This window comes from Octodon degus, unplaced genomic scaffold (genome assembly GCF_000260255.1).
Source record: "Octodon degus isolate 3935 unplaced genomic scaffold, OctDeg1.0 scaffold00151, whole genome shotgun sequence".
Lineage (NCBI taxonomy): Eukaryota > Metazoa > Chordata > Mammalia > Rodentia > Octodontidae > Octodon > Octodon degus.
This window is the reverse complement of record NW_004524727.1, coordinates 534,829-556,737: the sequence shown is the minus strand read 5'-3', so window position 1 is coordinate 556,737 and position 21,909 is coordinate 534,829. Positions and strand designations below refer to the sequence as shown.

The 21,909-nt window shown below is 50.9% G+C and overlaps 1 protein-coding gene across 1 annotated transcript in view; it reads right to left on the bottom strand.

The window, feature by feature from the left end:
• Pxdn (peroxidasin) overlaps positions 1-21,909 on the bottom strand; it is a 70,251-nt gene that overhangs the window by 15,977 nt on the left and 32,365 nt on the right. Inside the window, exons 5-16 of the mRNA XM_004642339.2 lie at positions 19,904-19,975; positions 19,262-19,333; positions 16,962-17,131; positions 15,092-15,209; positions 13,401-13,570; positions 8,877-9,149; positions 6,791-6,907; positions 5,741-5,899; positions 5,246-5,358; positions 3,872-4,028; positions 1,708-1,816; positions 1,019-1,176 (exon numbers count right to left, since the gene is read on the bottom strand). Of these exons, the coding sequence (XP_004642396.2) occupies positions 1,019-1,176; positions 1,708-1,816; positions 3,872-4,028; positions 5,246-5,358; positions 5,741-5,899; positions 6,791-6,907; positions 8,877-9,149; positions 13,401-13,570; positions 15,092-15,209; positions 16,962-17,131; positions 19,262-19,333; positions 19,904-19,975 (1,688 nt within the window). The remainder of the gene's footprint in view (positions 1-1,018; positions 1,177-1,707; positions 1,817-3,871; positions 4,029-5,245; positions 5,359-5,740; positions 5,900-6,790; positions 6,908-8,876; positions 9,150-13,400; positions 13,571-15,091; positions 15,210-16,961; positions 17,132-19,261; positions 19,334-19,903; positions 19,976-21,909) is intronic.

The following is a 21,909-nucleotide window of genomic DNA, read 5'->3' as shown; positions in this document are numbered from 1 at the left end:
CAGGGAGCAATGAGGCCTACCCTCACCTCCTTCCCCCTTTCATCTCACATGTTCACTGTAGTAACATCAAATCCCAGGAATCACTCACAATGCAAGGCAGCTGCTCTGTGTGTGTGTGTGTGTGCGCGTGCGCATGCACGCGAAGGTATAAAACATGCATTAACAATGAAAGGCACAATAGAAATGTTGCACACAATAAAAGTAACAGCCACCAGCAACAGAGCTGAAAGTGTGATTGTGACATCTAGAGCCACAGATTATGCCCCTGCAGTGGCCAGAGCCCGATTCCATCCATATACCACACACAATGCACAATACACACACATCATACTATATATACACACTCCCCACACATGTATAAGCACCAGAGTACACACATGGCACACTCCCATTCATGCACACCTGTGATGGTCCCTAGTGGCTATATCTATATCTGTCTCTATCTATCTATCTATCTATCTATCTATCTATCTATCTATCTATATTTAGTACTGGGTCTCGCTATGCAGCTCAGACTCGTAGTGATCCTCCCGTCTCAGCCTCCCCAGAGCTAGGATTATAGGCATGTGTCACCATGCCTGGTTTTGGTGGATGACTTGGTGCAGGGCTGGCATGGCACGCGGTACTGCAGATTGAACCGAGTCCTTGTGCTTGCCAGGCAGGTGCTTAGACGACCGAGCTATCTCCCCAGCCCACCCACATCCTTTCTAACAGGCACTGGACTTTGTGGACACTGTACCCTTACTTAGCTATGACCCTGTTCCCTGTGTCACTTGAGGACAGGACTGTCACAGCCTGCAGGGGAATACATCAACTCCCTCAGCATGGGCATGTGGGTAGGTCTTGCACAACCCAGCCAGCAAGTTCTCCTCACTGACAGCTAGACCCCAAGACAGAGCAGCCCTGACTCACTGGCATGAAGGATTGGAAAGCAGGGACCACTCTTAGGGTCATTGTCACGTGCAGTGTGCATGAGACCTTGGAGCAGGCAGGGAGGAGAGGAGGAGAAGGTACTGACTCGTGCCATTTAAGTCGACCATCAGCCCGTGCTGCACGTGCTCCTGGATGAGCTGCAGTGTGCGCTCGAAGATCTCTCCGGCTCGGGCCTGTCCCACGGTGTATGGGTCCCTTGGGTACCGGAAGAGGGCCAGCAGGTCATTTGGAGAGCGAGGCCGGCTGAATGGAGAAGAGCACAGGGACAGATCGCTGTGGACGAACACCAGCAGAATTCGAAAGTACTGACACTATGGATATCACTACTGCTACTGTGGACAACGCGATGTACTGTACCTGGCTTATCCGGAGCGGAAGGCAAAAGAACAACAAACGGACAGACAAGAACCAAGAGACACTAAAAACAAATCATTAATTAAGTGAAGACAGAAAGTCACAGGTACTGCATTTCAGTGAAGGTACAGAGAAACTGCTGGAATTGCCAACAGGAGCCAGTGCACTGAGGGCTTTGGAAATGCTTTTATTTTTGCCAAATCACTTAGTCAAAGAATGCATGAATCATGGCTCAAACTCTGCTAGGAAAGTACACATCCACCTGTTATCCTAACACTCAGAAAGGGCAGAGCCAGTGCTGCTTATGAGCATTAAGTCAAAAGTTTTCTTGGGAGCCAGTCAGAGCTCTGTGTACCAGGGCTGCCTGGATTCCAGCCCGCAGCTGAGGTTGGGCACTCCACCCCCACCCCGCCCAGGTACCTGTCGAATAAGTGTGTTCGGGTTGAGTTTATGGCTCTGTCCACTGTTGCGATCGCCTCGACAATGGAGGTGGCGACAAATGGGTCCCCGTTTCGACTGACATCGGGAACTAGGGAAACATGAAGTCAGAAATTACTAGAAAAAACACGACAGGAGTCACTCGTCGGATGGCGTCTAGACACTACGTCATGCAGGAGCGAGTGGTGTTTCTATTTTCAAACCACAGCATAAATGATTTTATCACAAATTCTACTAAAAGCTGTTTCCAAATAGTATGGAAACTGTAGACTTTTCTGAATTACGTGGTAGACCATGAAAAGACAGGAATGAGCAGGTAAGTTAGTTTTACACTAGAACTGAAATTTTACACTACAGGTGATGCTGGGCCTGGGCGCTGAAGGCTGAGTCTCCCCTGAGGGGCTGTACCTCCCCTGGGTCTGCATGCCCTACACCTTCACACACTGCACATGGCACATGTGTACACATGCAACACACGACACACCACATATGAAGCACGTATCACACTAGATACACCCTCCACAACATATATGCACACAGCACACCATCTACCACACATCACATACAACACACACATTACACAAATTATATAAATATATGTATATACATACATACACACACACACCACATAGACACACACCTTCACAATACACTACACAATACACTACACACTATGGACCACAATAAAAAATACATACAACAGAAACACAACGCACCATATAAACATACAATGCACAATACACACACATCAACTACAGACACACACTCCCCACACATGTATGAACACCAGAGTACACACACAATGCACTCCCCACACAGCACAGGCATACAACATAGAGCATACCATATGCAAAACACACATCTCACTATATATATCCCATACTCAACACACGGCACCCCATGGCAATACACCTTCTGGTGCTCTCCTGTTCTCTTTTACCTGATATTAACTGTCAGTGTTCAAAGTTTTCCAAGCAGGAAAATCTCATTCCAATCAGCCTATGTCCAGGGCACTAAAAAGGCTCTAGCTACATTACCAGTCACACCCAGCTTTCTCTCTTTTTTTTAATTTTAGCAAAATTAGGGGCTGAAGCTAGGGCCCCCTCTCCCCCAGCTACATCCCTACATTCCCAGCTTTTGGTTATTTTTTTGTTTGTTTTGAAATAGGGTCTTGTTAAGTTGCTAAGTTAACTGGGCTGGGTTCAAACTTGCCAGCCTCCTGCCTCAGCTCCCGGAGTGCTGGGGGTACAGGTGTGCACCGCTGTGCCTGGCTGTGGTCATCTTCAAGGACAATGACACAGCTCCTGCACAGAGGTGATCATTCTACAGACCTGGATGCCACTGGGAACTACTTATTCAAACGCTTCCTTCTTCGGCTCCTGAGATGGTCCTCTCCCAAGCGGGATCTTCCTGAACTGACACCTTCTCAGCCTCAGTTGCTCTCACTGGCTGGTTCCCTCTCTTAGGTGCACAGAATGACTGAGGAGAACCCTTGCTCTCTGACGCCATCTCATGGGTCAGCTTTCTGCCGTGACTTGGTGACCTGTCCGGCTCCCAGGGCTGAGCACACCTCTCCTAGGAGCTCCGACATCAGAGACACCATGCCCTGCGAGCCGTCTCCAGCCTGCTGTACCAACTGCAGCCTCCACCCTCTTCTCCCCGACCTGGCTGCTCTCAGTGGGTTCCAAGCCACTGATGCCAGGACAGAGGACCTGAGCGGCCAGCCACACCTTACAATTCACACAGAATAGTGCCTCGTGGGTGTGTGTACATGGGGTGTTACACCCTTCAGTGGATTCTTCCAGGGCAGACTTCCTGCTGGGAGTGGACCTGCTTGAAGGTGATCGCTGGTGTGTGGCCAGAAGGGCGTGCACACCCTCTTCTCTCCACTTCCTGTCTCCACAGTGTGAGCAGCTGTCCTCCGCTGTGCCCCTCTGCTGACCTGTTTCTGCCTCACAGCCAGCAGAGGGGGGACTCACCTGGCCCAAATAAAACTCTCCTCTTCTGAGGGGGAAGGGCAACAATGGGCCACGACTAACACACACCCAAGGAAAGGTCCTGCTGTGAATTAGGGACCCAGGGTCTCTCAATCATTCTGCATACCCTACACAGACACAGACGTGCTGTCCCCAACACTGGGCCTTACCGCTCACACTGAGCACCATGCTGACCGAGGCGTAGCCGATCGTGTTCCTGGCCACACACTCATAGCGACCTGCATCTGCGGGTCCCACATCATTGATAGTCAGGAACCCTTCCGGGCTGATGTGAAATTTTCCACTTTCTGTAACCTGAACCCCGTCCTGGAGCAAAGCAATAAGAAGGGTGGCAGTGGTAAGAGGAAGACTAAAGCAATTCTTCTTGGGGGGCAGAGAAGTTACCCTCAAGGTGTGGGAGGGAAATGGCTTGGGGGGCCTGGCTCCAGCTGGCCAGGCAGGTTAGTGATAGGTTCTGGCCCTAGTATGAATTGCTGAATTATTATGCCAGTCATCTAAAATGGCTGAAGCCCTTAAAACAACAGCGTATCTTCCCAGAGACTCCTCATCCGTTCTTCTCTAATTCAGCCCAGGGTGCAATTTCTTTTCATCCTTCCTGCCACCTCAGGGAAGACCCCAATCAGCTCCTCGGAGATTTCTAAACATCCCCCTCAAACTCTACCCCTAGCACAAGTCCGTAAAAGCCTCAGCTTTCTTTGTCCCAGGCCAGAGGATCTACCTGCCCCATCTGCCCTTGATCCTCTCCACGTCTTTGGAGTTAATAAAGGCTTCTTTTTATCTTTCCTATCTCTTTATTGTGCCTCTGAAAGACCTATCAGATAGTTTGGAGGCAGACTCAGAGCACACAAGCCCTGTGCCTGGCCAGGGAACAGTGAGGAGGAAGGACAAGTTGGGAGGTGGAAGGGTGGGGGCAGCAGGAGCGAGCTGGGGGCCTCAAGACCGCTCACTCTATGGGGACCTGGCAGAGCCCCCACCCCCACCCCCAGCAGGTCCTGCGCATCGTGGGTGCTGATTAGTATGTTTTGTACTGGGCTTAAACAGCAAAAAAAAGTGAAATTTTAAAAAGGCCATTATGCTGGGTATGGTGGCATAGGCTTATAATTCCAGGCCTTGGGAGGCTGAGGCAGGAGGATTGCAGGCAGTTCAGGCCAGCCTGGGGTACATGGTGAGTTCAAGGTCAGCCTGCACTACACAGGGAGATCTCAAAAAAACAAAAAACAAAAAACCCAAACAAACCATCATTATTACCCATGAGGTTATGGATCAAAAGAGCACGTTTTTCTTTGCTTTTGTTGCTGAACAGAATGAAAAGAGATGGTCTCGAGTTTGTTTTCATAACTCCCAGGATATCTGTGACCCAAGCTTCTGGGCTGGAGTTGGGCTCGCTCAAAATGCCCAAAGCCCTGGATTCAAAAACAGAGCTGACGTAAGCTGGTAATGTGTGTATCTTTCTCTCTGCTGTGGAAAGTCTGCAGAAGAAACAGGGAGGTGGTGGCCACCCAGGCGCTGCAGCAGGCTCTCACCTTGTTCCAGGTGATGGCTGGCTCGGGCTCGCCCTGTGAGCTGCAGGGCAGCTGCACGTTGGTCCCCACCTCCACAGTCAGGTCACTGGGGATGCTGGCGAACACTGGGGTGACTGTGAACAGGAAGAGAAGCCAGCGCAGCTCATGAGCATCATGGTCAGCGCTAGGTCACTGTGATTGGTGTCTGCACAGAATAAGAGCCCGGGCACCCGCGGTGACTGCTCCTCTTCCCACGTCCCACCTGGGGGGTAGCTGCAACCTGTGGACATAACCAGGTCCTCTGCTTGAGAGCTCGGATTGCCTGACTCTCCACAGTGGGCACTGAGAAGTCTAGGTACTCAGAGGGTAGCTGATACTTGAAGGAAGGAAGCAGAATCAGACCCACCTTCCCATCTACAGGTGAGGGACTGACTGCAGCAGGCTGGACGCCTTTCCTGGAGCCGCCCCAGTGGCCCCTGGCCCAACTGCTCTGCCGAGTCTCTGCATGGGGCCTACCTCGGGGCTGCACGATCAGGTGAGCCACCACCTTCTGGGAGCCGATGATGTTGACAGCCTGGCACTCATACTGGCCCTGGTCGTGCAGGGCCACCCCGGAGATCCTGAGTGTGCCCGAGGATAGCACCAGGTGCCGCCGGTCCACTGAGAGCTGGCTCCCTGCAAGGAGGCATTGGTCACACAAGCACGGAGTTGGCACAGGCAGGGGACGGGCCTTCAGTGCAGGGAGAGCTTGGGCTGTGCACACGGCTGCAGGGCAGGCCCTGGCCATCGGGAAGCAGGTCCTACTCATGTGTGCAGCAGACCCCATGGGGGCCTGCACTTGCACTACAGGGTGAGCAGGGAGGAAACAGCCCAACCCCTCCAAGGCACTGGGAGGAGCAGACAACTGGAGGAAAGGCTAAACAGGAGCCTGGGCAACACGGGGACTCGGTGGCGGAGGGGCTGGGACCAAGCTTTGCCTGGGAAGGAAACAGGAAGGGACCTGGAGACCAGGCTGTCCCATGGGGTCTTTGCAATTCCTTTGTGGACAAGCCTCTCTCTTATCTCCTGGGGGCCTAGGGCAGAGATGTCTAGGGGTCAGGGTGGATCTCCTAAGGGGCCAGAGGACATAGAGGTGCTCTGTTTTGAGCTGTGGGGCTGGGTGATCTTCAGGACCCTGAACACAAATGTCAGAAATCTAGGGTGGACCTATGTCTGGACACCAGCAATAGTCATCTCTCCAGCCAGGTGGTCACAGTCCTGCACCTGGTGGAGACATGGTGACAGGATGTTAGGGTCAGGGTGCTAGGGCCACTTTCTTTGTGTAACACAGGGCACAAAGGACCCACGAAGTTCCACCCCATAAGTCGTAAGAATTGTGGTGATGTTGTTCAGTCTGCATCTTGGCACCCGAGTCCTGTCAACCCCCTTGTCATAAACAATGAAAGCTATGGTGCTCACAGTGACACCTCCAGCTTCTAGTGCCTGGGTCCTGTGGGCTTTGCCTAACCCAGTTTGGAAGATGCTGGGTTTGCCTGGTTGAGTGGAGAAAGCCCGTGGGCATCTTACCTCCCTTGGTCCAGGCGATGACCGGCTGGGGGTAGCCCTTGGCTTCACACTGGAAATCCACTGTCTGACCCTCGATGACTACTTTGTCCTGAGGTGTCACCGTGAACTGCGGAAGAGCTTTGGAGAAGAAAGATTCTCAGCAGGACAGCTGGAGACAGTGCTGAGTGGACTGAGCATGTAACAATTAAAATGAACCAAAAAGATCAGTGTTGTAAGCAGATGCAGCTGTGGGTGCAGTGAGACACGTAAGACTTTAGAAAGTGAAAGGGCGGTGGGAAGAGCACCACACGACAGCTCCTTCCTTAGGATCACACCGAAGAAGCTCCCAAACGGGCTGAGTCCAAGAAGCCCGCTAGCTGCAATGCACTAGAGCACGGAGAACAGCCTGCTTCAGCCAGAGCACAAACCTGCCACAGAAGACTTTTAGAATCTGAGTACTCTGGCAAGCTGAGGGAGGAGGATGGCAGATTGAGCTCCGTTTAAGGAAATGAGCAACCTTCCAAGACACTGTCTCAGGGCCGGCCAAATAGCTCAGTGGATTGAAATGCCTGCTCAGGCAGATGTAGCGGCCAGGGTTTGATCCCCAGCATGACATGCCGGCCCCGCCCCTGCCCCTGGGGCGTGCTGAGATGGGGATTGAGACTGGGCATGGTGGCAAGTGCTTATAATCCCAGTTCTTGGGAGGCTGAGCACAGGCGGATAATTATGAGTCTGATCTACATAGTGAGACCCTGTAGACCCTGTCCTAAAATACAAACAGCAACAAAAACCAAAAAAAACCAAACAAACAAAAACCAAGGCATTGTCTCAAAATTTAAAAAAAGGGCCGGGATGCACAGCCATATGTACAAAGAAGCCAGAAGGACAATACTCAAAGAATCATTGGTGGGATAGGAAATGGTTGGAGGGAGGTGTGAACCAGGCGGGCAGCTGTCTGAGATCCACACTTCTGGATTCTTCTAGTTCCTCTTGATTGCAATTCTTGACTGTGTGAACCTTACAAGTTCCTTTTCAAGGGAGCTAAATGACATGGAAACACACAGCCAAAATATGAAAACTACCTACTCCTATCCTCAAGGTCTCACCTCAGGACACAGAGTTGGCTGCTGGTGAGCGAGGACCTTGCACTGCCGAGCGTGACCTTCTGCAGAGTTCACAGCCAGCTCTCGGGGCTCACAGCCCAAAGGCAAAGCACAGCCTCGGCCAACACATGAAAGTCCCCTTGTGACCAGGTTGCGCACTCTGTTTTGTTCCCAAAAGTCTCCTAGGATCGAGGGTTGGGATTTTGGCAGGCGGCTGGGTCATGGGGTACAGTGCTCATCAGTGGGTCCATCCACGGATGAGCTCATGGCTGACTGCTGTAGGAGGTGCTCCTTGGGTGTGACCTGGAAGGGTGCGTTCTTGTCCCCAGCTCCTCCTCCTCTCTCTCTCTCTCTCTCTCTCTCTCTCTCTCTCTCTCTCTCTCTCTCTTTTCTTTTTTTTTAATGCAGGGTCTATAGGGTCTCACTACACAGGTCCGACTTGTGATCCACCTGTTTTCAGCCTCCCAAATGCTGGGATTATAGGTGCGCACCACCACGTCCAATCTCATTCACTGTCTTAGTGCGCCCTGGGGACGGGGCTGGCACGGCAGGCCGGGGATCGAACCTCCGACCTCTGCATTTGCTTTAGCAGGCACTTTAATTCACTGAGCTATCTGGCTGGCCCCTCTGTTTCCTGGCTGCCATGGCATGAGTGGCTTTACTCTGCTGGCCTTTTTTCTCTTTGGGTTTTTTTTTTTTTTTTTTTTTTTTTGTGATACTGAAGATTGAACTCAGGATCTTGCACTTACTAGGCAGGCTCTTAAGCCACTGAGCTATCTCCCCAGTCCTTCTGCTAGGTCTTTTTATCAGGCCATTTCTGCCTTAATGGCAGCCATCCACAGACTGAACCCCTTGAACAAAGAGCCAAAATAAACTTCTCCTTTAAGTTGTGATGTGAGGTATTTTGTTCCAGCAACAGAAGAGAGACACATGGGGTGAGCACTGTGGTGCTGACACAGCAAGGGGACCAGACTGGGTCACCCGACACCGCCCCTGCCGCTCACCCTGGACGATGATGAAGGCTGTGGCGTGGATGCTCTCCGCACCATTGGACGCGAAGCACGTGTACTCCCCGCTGTCCTCCTGGGCGACGTTCTGTATGTACAGGCCACCTGAGGGAGTGATGTTCACCCGAGGGTCCGCTGGCAAGGGGGTCCGGTCCCCTCGCGTCCAGGTGATCTGTGGTGCGGGGTGGCCGGTGGTGCTGCACTCCAGTGTGACGCTCTCGCCCACCAGCACCTCTGTGTTCTGAGGCTGGATCACAAACGCCAGCTTCGCTGTCACAAGCAGAAAGCTTCTGTTAGTTTCTTTCAGTTTCTGAGGGGCTTTTGCTTGGCATCTTTCTATGCTTGGGCCACTCATTTATTTGGTCTACCTCCAACACAAGCGAAGACAGCAAAATGTGACAGCATTATTTTTCCTCTCTTTCCAAAGAAATGTGCAGGCAATAAAAGCGATTCACAAACTGGGTGTGGTGGCGCATGCCTGTAATCCCAGCATTCAGGAGGCTGAGGCAAGAGGATCGCTGTGAGTCTGAGGCCTGCCTGGGTTACACAGCTTGAGCTCAAGGCCAGGCTGAACTGCACAGTGAGGCCCTGCCTCAAAAAAACCTCCCCCTCCCCCAGTAATAATCCAGACTCAGGTCAAGCAAAGTCAGGATGCTGAGCATGTTAGCATACACTGGTCTTTCCACTATTTGGGGAAGCTGAGGCAGGAAGACTGAAAGCTCAAGCCCATAAAAAAAAAAAAAGAATGCTCAACCCCAGCCTGAGCAACTTAGTGAAATTGTGTCTCAAAAATTATTAAAAAAAAAAACAAAAAAACAAAGAAAAAAGGAGCAGGCAACTAGTGAGCAGTGACAGTGATGAGAAAGAGTTGGATTTCTTCTTGAGACACACACGAGATTACAGGGAACGCTTGCTTATCCCAAACACGTGACATCAACCTTGTTAAACCTTGATACTAATTCTTATCAGCACAAAATTCCATTTGTATCATGTATTCAGACCTTATGAAATCTCAACTTCATCACAAAAAGAAAAATTAAAACTACACGGAGATAATATTTTTCAAATGTAAGTCTATAGAAAAAAAAAATCCCACATGATTACTAATGTGTTTTATGGCTGAGTTTGTATGGAAGCAGGAATCTCCCCACACTGATAGCAGGAGTATAAATTGACACGGGCCACCTGGAGAGATACAGCATGGACACCCTAACTAAACATCCATATACTCTTGTACCCAGCAGTCACTCTGCTAGGAATTCAACTCACAGCCACAGAAGATGCCAGGCACAAATATCCTTTTTAACTTTACTTTGGGACAGCTACCCTTGACCCACAAGTCTGGCCTTCAAAACGCTTTAAAAGTCTTTTTTTTTTTTTTTTTTTTTTTCCAAATTTAACTCATGTGCACGAAGTCAGGTCGTGACTTCATCCCATTTCCTGTCCATGCACAGCTTGGGAGCCAGGGATTTAACTCATAGCACAGCATCTGCCTGGCAAGCATGAGGTCCTGAGTTTGATCCTCTACAAAAACAAAACAAAACAAAAACCCAAAAGAACCACATCTTGTAGCCAGGCACCAATGCAGAGCACTTGCGGTCCAAGGCTGGGCTGGCAGTGCGAGCTGGCAATTGGATCATGCTTCATACCACTTTTCTAACACATGCCCCCAAACTTCTGAATTCAGAGGTCCATCTGGCCCAAGATGCTTTGTGTAAAGGATATACCGAAAGCTGTGGCAGCTAGGGATGTGGGAAATATCCGGAAGCACCTTGGTCCATGATTCTGATCACAAACTGAATTGGACGAGAATTGAATCAAATTTCCCCATAAGGTTAACACTGAACCAACCCACTGAATTTGATTCGGTTCTCATCCAATTTGGTTTGCAACCAGATTCATGGAAAGAATTCAGTTTGTGAAACCACTCTAGTTACATGAATGAAAATTCATCCAGGAACAGGAAGAAATCAGTATTGGCAGGCATGCCAGGTGAGACTGTGTGGACAGGGTGTGGAGAGACTGGGTAGAGACTTCGCTGCAGCTCTTTTGTTCTGTTAATGTTTAAGTACCATTCATCAAATGTCTAACAATCAATTACCAAAAACACAGGAAGACAGTAAATCCCACCATTGCTATTACACTGGCAGAGTAGAGACTGTGAAGCTACCTGAGACCAGAACAAAACCAGAGCTCGTCTGCAGAACCTCAGGACTGGGCTTTGCTTTAAGGAGCCTCTGGGGAGACACAGGATGAGACATGATCAGAGCCAAGGCCCAGAGGGGAGCCAAAGAGAGCAGCAGCCGAGCACCCCATGGCCCTCGCCACCAGGAAGAGCGAGATCCAGGGAGAAAGTGGTGCCCTGGGGATTCTGGTCCTCACAGGGGTTTGGTACTCATCTCTCCTAAGGTCAGGCAAGAGCGTAGTGATCACCAAAGAGGGATTTGTGAGGGAGGCACAGGAGGGAGGGAGGGAGGGAGGGAGAGAGGAAAGGACAGTGGGAGGGAGCCAGGCAAGTAGAACAAAACAGTGTTTTATAGATAAAAAAACATTCAAAAACTCACATAGCACTTAAATGAAGACAAGGTGACTGTATTTGTAGACAATGACCGACAGCCATTTTGGACTTCAGTCATTAAGAATATATTTCAACTGGTCTAGGATAGCCACTAACCTTCCACAGTAGAAGGGAATAGAAGACAAAAAAAAAATAGATTTTTATTTTATTTTATTTTATTTTATTTTATTTTATTTTATTTTATTTTCTGTATTTAGGACAGGGTCTACAGGATCTCACTATGTAGAATGGACTTGTAGTGATTCTCCTGTGTTCAGCCTCCCAAGTGCTGGGATTATAGGTGCATGTCACCACGCCTAGTCTCAGTCATGGTCTCAGGGTTGCCTGTAGGTGGGGCTGGCACAGTATGCCAAGGATCGAACCCTGGCCTCTGTCCTCTGCCTAAGTAGGTGCTTTAGTCCACTGAGCTATCAGGCCGGCCCCGACATTATTTTTAATAATTTAATTTGATTGTCAAAAGTTCAATGCACCAGCCACTTCTAGGTCTGCCAGAACAGATCTTAAAAACAGGTAAAGTGTCTTGGCCACCTGTGGCCCTGGGAGACTTCCAAGCCACTCTGCTCCTGTCTTATGTGCCAGGATGGTGCTTCGATGTAGGACAGAGTGGATGAGATCTTTGTGCATGGTCCAAGAATTCACTAGGGGCTGTGCGGGCCACAGGTTTGGTGCTGGTGTTTAATTCTGCAGATGCAGCAAGAAAGCCACCCCAGACAGCACAGTAAAAAAATGTTAAATTCTTCTCAACTCATTGATCTTATTCATTTCTCAAGGGTTTTTTGGTACAAGGAACCAAACTCAAGACCTTGTGCTTGCCAGTTCTAAGATCAACTCATTGATCTTAGAAGAGGGAGTGGTCAGGCTGCCCCCTCCCCTGAGGTTCCCGGCCCATCGGGGCAAGGCCTGACAGCTGATAAGGCTGCTGTTCCTGAGACAGATTCAGATTAAGAGGAGGTAAACTTTGAGCTCTGGGGTGCAAAGTGGCTGGACATTCTGTCCAAGAATCAGTTAATTGCTCACAGAGCCATTTTCCTAAATGAGCCCATATACCAAGTACTCATTATCTTACTGCACACTTGAGTTAGGCATTATTTTATTCCTTATAGCTGCAGCAGTCTCCTGCAAGTAGGAGCTGCAGCTCTGTATGGCTGTGCAGAAACGATAGCTCCCCTCCATGGAACCACAAAGGGCTCAGAGTTAAGACTTCGCTTTGGCAAGAGTAATTGCCTCTTCATTTCCTCTGCTAGATTGGAATGTTCATTTATTACTATCTATGATGGGCTGCAGCAGTGTGGCAAAGATGAAATCAGTTTTTAAGGGGCTAAGCATCTAAAGAAAGATACAAATACCTGGAACCACATACGATGGCCTGAAATTTAAGACAGCTGGTGACACCAGCCCTTTAGCGCTGTGCACCAGCCGGTAGGGAACCATAGTAACCCACTGTTTGAGGGCAGTGATAGGCACAGACTTGCCCTTGTGGCTCCTTTGCTGACTACATCAGAAACTGGTGCAGAGAGGTCAGAGCAGAATTTGTGACCATGGAGGAGGAGATGGCCAGAGGTCATGGTCACGGTCCCCTGCCTGGGAGAGACTGTTCTCTTTTTCAGAATTATGTGCCAACATTTTGCACAGTGTAAGTTTAAATAAAGAGCAGCATTTTTACCTTCTTCTAAAGGAGCAGAGCCTTAGCCAACAAGAGCTCACTACTGCACAGCCCCAGCTGAGACTGGGCAAAGTAGGCGGGGCTAAGTGTGGGATGCTCCCCTGAGCTTCCTGGATGTGGGGCACCAGGGTTGCCATAGCCCCTTGGGTCAACCCTGGTACAGCAACTTCCCATCTTGGCCCTGCAACTCCATGTTTCTATCATGAGCGAGCTGGCGTGAAAGGGAAGGAAAGAAGCGGGGACAACCGAGTTGACTGTACATGACACACCCTCCACGTACCTGGAGACCCAAAGTACCTTAGGGTCACCTCCTGCGTCTTCACCTCCCCGGCCACGTTCTTGGCCATGCACTGGTAAATGCCCTGGTCAGTCTCCTGTGTGTTCTGGATCATCAGTGTGCCATCGTCTAGCAGGTTTAGGCGGGAGTCAGCCTTCATGCTCAGCTCATTACTAGAAAGACAGAGTCGGGGATGCTGACTGGAAATACTTGGTTATTCTCGGGAGAGGGCTCTTGTGGGACATGGAGGGCTGACCTGGCCTCCCAGGCACCTTCATCCTCCCCTGAACTAGAGGCATTCTGGGAATGTGCCTGCATGCCTGGACCTCTGCCCAATTTACGCATTCAGTCTGTCCTCCTAAATGCTTTCCAGTGGTCCTAACTCAAAAGGGAAAAACACCACAAACACAATGGAGAAAAATCAAAGGAAAGAGTCTCTTTTTGAGATGTACAGTGCACTCTGGGTGCCACCTCATTTGAGACAACCACAAGGCTGAGGTGTCCAGCTCCCTACCCTCTAAACTCCTGGGTCTTTGCTCTTGGGGGCAGGAGATCCTCCTCCTATACCACAGAGCTGTCACACATGACACCTTGGTCGCTTACCCACCTTGTGACCTGGCTTTTATTCCTTTAGTTGGAAAGTGCACAGAGAGGAGACCAGTGAGTTCTGATGGTCCCGATCTCGAGAATAGCAAGCCAGGGGAAAAGTTAGGGAAGCTGCCAGGTGCCAGAGTTTACAACAACACAGCTAAGTAAAAAACTCGGGGCCCACACCCCTCAGTCCAGGCTCCCAAGGCACAAGTAGGGAAAGCCCTACCCTAGGCGCCCCAGCATCATCTGAACTTTTCTCATGACACTCACAGAAACTACCTGGACTTCCCCCAGCAGAGACACAGTGGGTGGGCAGCACAGCCGGCCCCGAAGGTTGGCTCAGGACTGCAGCTCTAGGTCTGCCACACCTGATTCTTCGACCTCAAAGTTAGGAAGACAGTGAGTTTTCTAAAGATCCAATGGTATCTCCCGTCTCCCCTGCACCTCCCCTCGTCCAAGGTCAGGGTGACCTTGCGTCCTGGCACTAGCTCAGAGGTCTCTGCAGATTGGTGCATCTTTAGCCTACGTGTCCCCAGCTCTCCAATGCCTCCTGGTGGTGCTCATGGTCATCTCTGCAGCACTGCTGGGCTGAGAGACCGGTGTCTACTCTGGGACCCGGCCCTCGTGGGAGGGGTAGAGGTCAGTGTCTGAAAGGCTGACCATGCTGTTCGAATGACTTGACCTCAGATGTCTCCAGTGACCCAAATCCACTTCGGCCTAGGTCTCTGTCGCCAACCCTGTATCATATGACCCTTACATTGGGGAGAGCAGGTCCTCTCTGGGTCACCCAGCCCAGGTCCAGAGCCATCTTACACCAGAATCCCCTGGTATAGCGAAGTGACAGGGTGAAAAACACCTCCCCTAGCTCCTCCTGGGATGAGCACCAGGGAAGGACCAGGGCTGGAAGTGCCAGGACTCCACTGAACGCAAGGCTCCTGGCTCTGGGCTTGGGGACAGGAGTGTGCCCTGTCCTGCCATCCTGTAGAATGGAGAGGGCAGCATTCCCCTTTAATCTTCCTCACCTAGGAGGGGAATGGGACTCCAGGAAAGGTAGTGTTTTGGCTGCTGCTCTGTTCCTTGCCAAGTCACACCACACTACTTACTTGTTTCGGAGCCAGATGATTTCAGGCTTGGGGTTGCCCTCAGCCCTGCAGGTGAAGTACACTGTGTTCCCTGAGGTGACATCTGCATCCTGCGGCTCCGATGTGATCCGGGGCCTTTCTGCATGCAATGAGGAAAGGAGTCTTTGTTAGTCTAAATTGTGAAGGGAGCAGACATGAGAACTCAGACCGAACCTCACGGTCAACACAAAACCAGACCATCCAGACCAGTCTCGGCCACAAACGTCTGCACAGAGATTGTCCTATGGCACAGACCCCATTCTTCTCTATCTGGGGGACAGTGCTTTGGTAGGGGAACAGCACAGACCAGAACTGATGGACTCTGAGGTCACTCTATGCCCTTGGGAGCAACACCAGTGCCAAATGGGCGCCACACTCACTCTCCTCAGGACCGAGAAGGACCTGGGAACAGCACACATCCCTGGGGGCCGAGTCTTCCCAAAAGCAGAGCCCTGGCAGTGAGGCAGGGCCGTGGTCTAGGCTCCAGGGCTCCACCTACCCCTCCTGGAGCATGTGTCCCTCCTGTGACCTCCTCATCCCTATCACCACCCCGAGAGCTCCCAGGCTCTGGGGAGGGTGAGCATGAAGCCTCGGCCTGACCACCTGGCCATTCCTAGGCCACCCTTCTCTGCCACACACGTCGGGAGTACGGCAAAGAAAGTACAAACGTGCATATGAGTGTGTGAATGTACACGCACGTGCAGCGCCTCACTTGGGAGTTGCATCTACTAGGTGCGAAGCGCAGTCATCACTGCTAGTACTGCTAGAAGGATGGTTCCACCAGCCAGGCAGCCCTCCCAGATGGGTCAAGAATGGGTCACCCTGCAGGTCACGGCCTGCCAGGTACTGTGGGAAGTCTGTCCAGCACAGGGTGCAGACAGTGAAGCCACAGCAGGCAGGTGATTTAGGGCTGGGGATCCAGAGACACAGACCCCAGACACCAAGGGAACGAAGCTCATGCTAGGGGCTTGCCGTTAACAGCATGGAAGTTGGTTAGCTCTCAATGCAAGGATGCTGAAAGCCGGGCTGGGCTCATTTACAAAGAAAACAGATGGTGACAAACGTAGGTCCTGCTATCGGTGGGGTCACTCTCAAAATGTACCAATTTGTAACTTTCATTTTGTTTTTTTTCCCAGTCTTTTTGTTGTTGGTGGTCCCAGGAAGCAAAACTAGGGCTTCACAATTGCCAGGCAGGCACTGCGCCGCTCAGCTACATCCCTGGTTAAAGTTCATTTTGTTTTTCTATTAAAAATGTTAATAATGCTTTAGATGAAGAGTTGAAAATCAATTTTTGTTTTTCTTTTGCTACAGGCTGGCCTTGAACTCATGATGATCCTCCTAACCTGGCCTCCATGCACCACCATGCCCAGTACCGAAAAATTAACTTTTGTGCCAAAAAAACCAACCAACCAACCAACCCACTAAACAAAACCAAAACCAAAAGAGGAAGCCAAATAAGAATTTGGATTTGGACATTTAAAAGGAAGGTTGTGACCTGTGGTCTGACTTGATCTTGTTCTTTCTCTCTGGATAAATTTTTCAGTGGGGTCAGTATACTCCTAACGGCACATGGCCAACCCCTGGCATCCATTTCTGGTGAGCCGACCAAGGTCTGCCCAGAATGAGGGCCAGGCCAGGCAGCTGCTAGTACTGCCAGAAGGATGGCACAGCTGGAAAAGCTGGCAAAGTGAAACAACCTAGGATGGGCATGATGGTTTCTCAGACACCAGAGCCAGGTCCACAATGGAGTCCTTCCTTGTATTGGTGCCACGAAGGCCTGGCTTTCAGAAGACAGCCTGTGGCTGCTGAAGACGCACAGTACCACTGACCCGGGACAATCCTGGCTTCTCACCACAGTTCAGCTCCTCGGGGGTGATGGTGGCCACTGAGCGGCCTTGGATACGTCTGGGGGTCTCGCAGGTAGCTGCTGCTTGCGCGTTCCCTGACTGGGCGTATGTCTTCAGCAGATCTGCCAGCCACAGGATCTCACAGTCGCAGTGAAGCGTGTTTGAGTCCAGTCGCCTGGGGAGGAGGGCAGCCAGTCATGAGGGCCCACTGTGCCTGGTGGGCCTGGGGTCCTGGACCCACGTGCTGGGCCCACCAAAGAGCCTGAAACCAGGTCAGGTTCTGAGCTGAAATCAGGGTCAAGTGTGGACGGGGTGAGCTGGAGAAGCTCCTGCAAGTCAGTGGTAAAGGCTTGGTTTGCAAAGCTTCCTCACTGCCAGGCTCTCCTCACCTTAGGGCACTGTGGGATCCCCTCATCTCAGTCCCTACAGGTTGCAGAGGGAGAATGAGATAGCAGGGTGTCTCCATGTTGGTGAGGGCCACAGTCTCTGAAGCTTCTGGGCTCCCCTAAAGCCTGGCACTGATTAACTCTGCAGAGACAGAGCATTCCTGCACCTAGGAGAGGAGTCAGATGGGGAGGGGAGACCTGGGCGGGGACAATTGGTACCACCGCCTGTGCACCCTGGAGAGGTGACTCATGCCCAGGCAGACTGCTGGGAACCCAGCAGGACTTGGCCAGGATATTAGGTCAGGGGTCAGGTCCACACTCTAGGCCCAAAGCCCTGGAGAACCTCACACCCATCTGCCATTCCCTAGGGTGTTAGCTCAGCAGTGACCAGGATACAGAACCGCCTGGCCTGGCCATTGGCCTCTTCCAGCAAGCAGGTAGCATTTCCATGTAGACAGGATGCTTTTCCAGGTGGCAAAAGCCACCAGAGGATTGGACAGTCAACTGGCCAGGGCACTGGCAGGTGACCCACTGTGTTGTGGCTGAGTCCCAGGATCCTGATGGTCAGCGCAGGAGCAGCTGTGGGCAGCCAGGTAGGTGGCACCCAGCCAGTCCTGCCTGCCCTGGAAGCCAAGAGAGGGCCAGGACCACTGTGCCCAGGAAGAGGGGATTTCCGTGAGGCTTCTTGGGCCTGAGGCTTGGAGACCACTCTGGCCGGATGGTGGCTGAGCAGTGATCTGCCACTGAGTCCAAATTAGGGTCCAGTTTGAGAAGTACAGAACGAGGAAATAGTGGGAAGGTTAGTGTCAGGATGGACAGCAAGCCCCATGTGAACAGGCTTTCACCAGACACCTGGGAGTGGCTGGGAACACACAGCTGTGAGCTGACGCACCCCAAGTCTAGTCTGGCCCTCTGCCTGGGTTGGGCTTGGCTATTTCTATTCATGTGGCAAGTTTTTCCTCCCCTCTTATCTGTCAGACATGGAAGTATTCGTTCTATCTTCCACTTAGAACGCAGATCTTAGTTTGGCTGGTGACTTTACTTTTTTAAATTCTAAAGAAGAAAACTAAACAAAGGTCTATGCCATCTTACTCTACTTGGTGTCCTTGAAGATACACACAGAACTTGCTTAGGGAGGGTAACGGCTTCTCTGGGTTTTGTGTCTGGGCCTAGGTCATCGCTGCTCCTGAACTGTGCCAAGTCGAACTGAGAAATGTACCTCTGGGAGCTTAGGGCAGGCACAGATGTCGAGTAACTTTTCCATCAGCACCTGAATGCCTGGATCCTATTAAAGAATGTCTTAGCATAAAAAAGGTTACTTGGGGACCCTTGAAAACAAGGGAGCAAGCTTCTTCAGTCCACTGCAGTCTGAGTCAAGCATGCGGTGATGGAAAGCAACAGGAGAAAGAGGCTGAGGCTCTGTAGACAGGGCCCATTTCCACTCATGAAATGTGCATTATGGAATGAGAAGTTCATGCGAGAAGCTGAAAGATAATTTTGAAGCATCTAAGCTGCCTACTAACGGCTTAGCTTGTCCTCATATTCTCAGTCACCCACTCGCTTTTTTTTTTCAAGCGGAAGCATACATAAGAGAGCGGCCGGCCTGACGGGAGTTCAACTGAGCTATCTTGCCAGCCTTCTTTTTTCTTTTTGAGACGGTTTTTGTTTGTTTGTTTTTTTTTTTTTTTTTGCGGTACTAGGGATTGAAGGACCTTGTGCTTGCCAGGCAAGTGCTTATTCTACTGAGCTGTCTCCCTAGCCCTTCCACTTGCCTTCTTGCATGAGAATGGATTTAAGTTGTCCTCAGCCTTGTTCCTAAAATTTTCCTGACCCTAGAAATACTTTGCAGAGCCTGGCAGAGAGACACAGGGGTGTCTAGTGGATTCCCAGCAAAGCTGCAGAGCAAGGGTTATACTCACAGTCTCTTCATAGACTCCAAGTGATTAAATGTTCCCGGGACTAAATGTGTAATCCGGTTGTTATGTAAAAATCTGTCGAAAGTGATAACATAAATCAATTCTTAAAAAATACTTCTTAGATAAACCAGAGTGCAAGCAGTCAAAGACAGCTTTTTAAAAATACCTTGCTGCTGGGGATATAACTCAGCGGCACAGTGCCTGCATAGCAAGCACAAGGTCTCAGTTCACTTCCTGGTACAAAAAGCCCCCCACAATTTGGAAACTGAATTTGGAAACTGGACTCTTAGGCCAGAAAAATAAGTGTATTTTATTTTTTGTTCAGGTACTGAGATTGAACCCAAGGACCACTGAGCACCTCCCTGCTCCTTTTGGCGGGCAGGTGCTGGGGATCAAACCAAGGGCCTTCTACTTGCAAGGTGAGAACTCTGCCACGGAACCCCAGCCCCAGCTCCTAGTACACTTAATTTTTGTCCACATAAAGACAAAATTGCAAGACAACCTTCCTTAAGCCAGAAAGGCAGGTTTTTACACCCAAACTCCTCGCTGGCCTCAGGCACCTGCTGTCCCTGACTCTATCAAAGCCATGAGTGGGCTGGGCCCAGGATCAAAAAATACAAAACTAAAGAACACAACTCAACTCACAGTCTTTCAAGCTTCGGCAAGTGTTGAAATGAATCTGGGTCCAGAGTTTCTATTTGATTAAAGTGCAGGTACCTAGGAGAATTTTTAAAAAAGAATTGTGACTTAAAGGGTTTAATGATCTTTTCAGGCCCAGATTTTCTGCTTATAAAGCTTCTTTCGGGTCACTCATACTCATGTCAACAGGTAACTGTACACATCTGACACTGTGGAGAGCAACGAACAGAAAGACCAAAAACACCTGAAACTGGGCACAGATAGATGACCACACACCGTGACACATGGGAAATACCAGTCTGGACATGGACCAGGGTTTTCTGGTCCCACACCAGACCCCAGGGATCACCTCCCAGGGATGGTGGCCCAGCCCTGACACACTCACTACAAAATACAAGCAAACTGAACAACAAAGCTGAAGACACAACTTCAAAGACAACAGCTGGTTCGAGACATGAATCCTGCCCTTCTAGCTACCTCGTGGACCCAGCAGTGCCATGGTCCTGTGCACGTTAGACATGCAGGCAGCACAAGGGACTGGTGAGAAAATGCCACCAGGACACACAAGATAATGTCCTCTTGGAGGGCCTCGGTCATATGAAACACCCAGAGCCCGTAAGTCTTTTCTCTAAAAGTGTCTCCTTACTTCCTATTGTTTAGGGATTTTTGGTAGAGCTCATTTCTTCCAAATTCCCTGAATCCTAATACTAATTTTCACTTTGGAAACTGGTAGAGTCAAACACTGCATGGCTTTCTCACTGGGAGTCTCAGCAGGGACCCGGCACTCTGGTGATGGACCAGGCCTCCTTCACGGTGACCAAAGGAGCAGCACAGCCAACATGTGGCCTCGGGCTTCACACAGCCAGCACAGGCACTGCTCCACAACCTCATGCTCCGGACAGCTTTTGTGAACACTGACATCACTGTCTGTTACTTCTGTGTTCCCAAACCGTGACCCCATCCCATGATAAAACCAGGTCTGGGCCCTTTCACTGGAGGGTCTAGGGTGCATAGGCACGTGGTAGTCCTCAGGAACACAGGACTCCTTGGGGACCAGGCTGTCTGGGGCAGAGGATGTGAGACCAGGAGGGAGTAGAGCAGGGAGAACACAGGCTGTGTCTGCCCTAAACAACCTGAAGGAGACAGAAGACCAGTGTCCTCGGGCCCCATCGTGGGGCCTATCTGTGCCAGGCTGCCTGGGCTGGGGGTGACAGAGGAAGAAAAAGGTGGACACACAAGTCCCAGGGAGAGTAGTTTGGCTGAAGTCCTTTCCACTTGAGCAGGAAGGCAGCTGAAGGGACGAGATCACAGGCACTAGGGATGCCCGCAGTTGGGGTCCACAGGACCCTGGAGAAGCGGGGCTACAGCTTGGGAACTCCTACACCACCATGGCCAGTAGAGAAATGACACACCCCAAGAGCCCAGGGGCACTGCTGAATTCAGACCTGCGCTCTAACTTTGGTCGGGGAAGCTTCCTCTCGCTGCTGCCCCCCTAGGGATTTAATCCAGGGCCTTTGCACTCAGCTATACTCAGCAGCTAGGACTGATCTCTCCCCACAGTGCCAGCTGAGGACTGCTGTTGTCACCTGGATGTCCACACCCCAGAGCAGGCACCCCATACCCCTGTCCCGGGTTCACAGGCAGCCTCCGCCTGGGCACACGGCTCTGTCACCACGCGTCTGGGCAGAGCCCACCGGGTCCCTTGCAAATGCTGCTCTCCTTCTGTCACACTGCGTTCAACAAAGCCCAAGAGCTTGTGGGCTCTGGACTGCAGAAGGGCATGGGACTGGAACACACATCCTGCGAGACGCACCTGCAGCATAGCTCAGTGGTACAGCACTTGCCTAGCATGCACCAGGCCTGGGTTCAAGTCCCAGAACTACCAAAGAAGTTCCTGCTGCCCTAGGTCATCTGTGACCCGTTTCCTCATGTTTCCCAGGCCTAGGTCATCTGTGACCCGTGTCCCCATGTTTCCCAGGCCTAGGTTGTCTGTGACCCGTGTCCCCATGTTT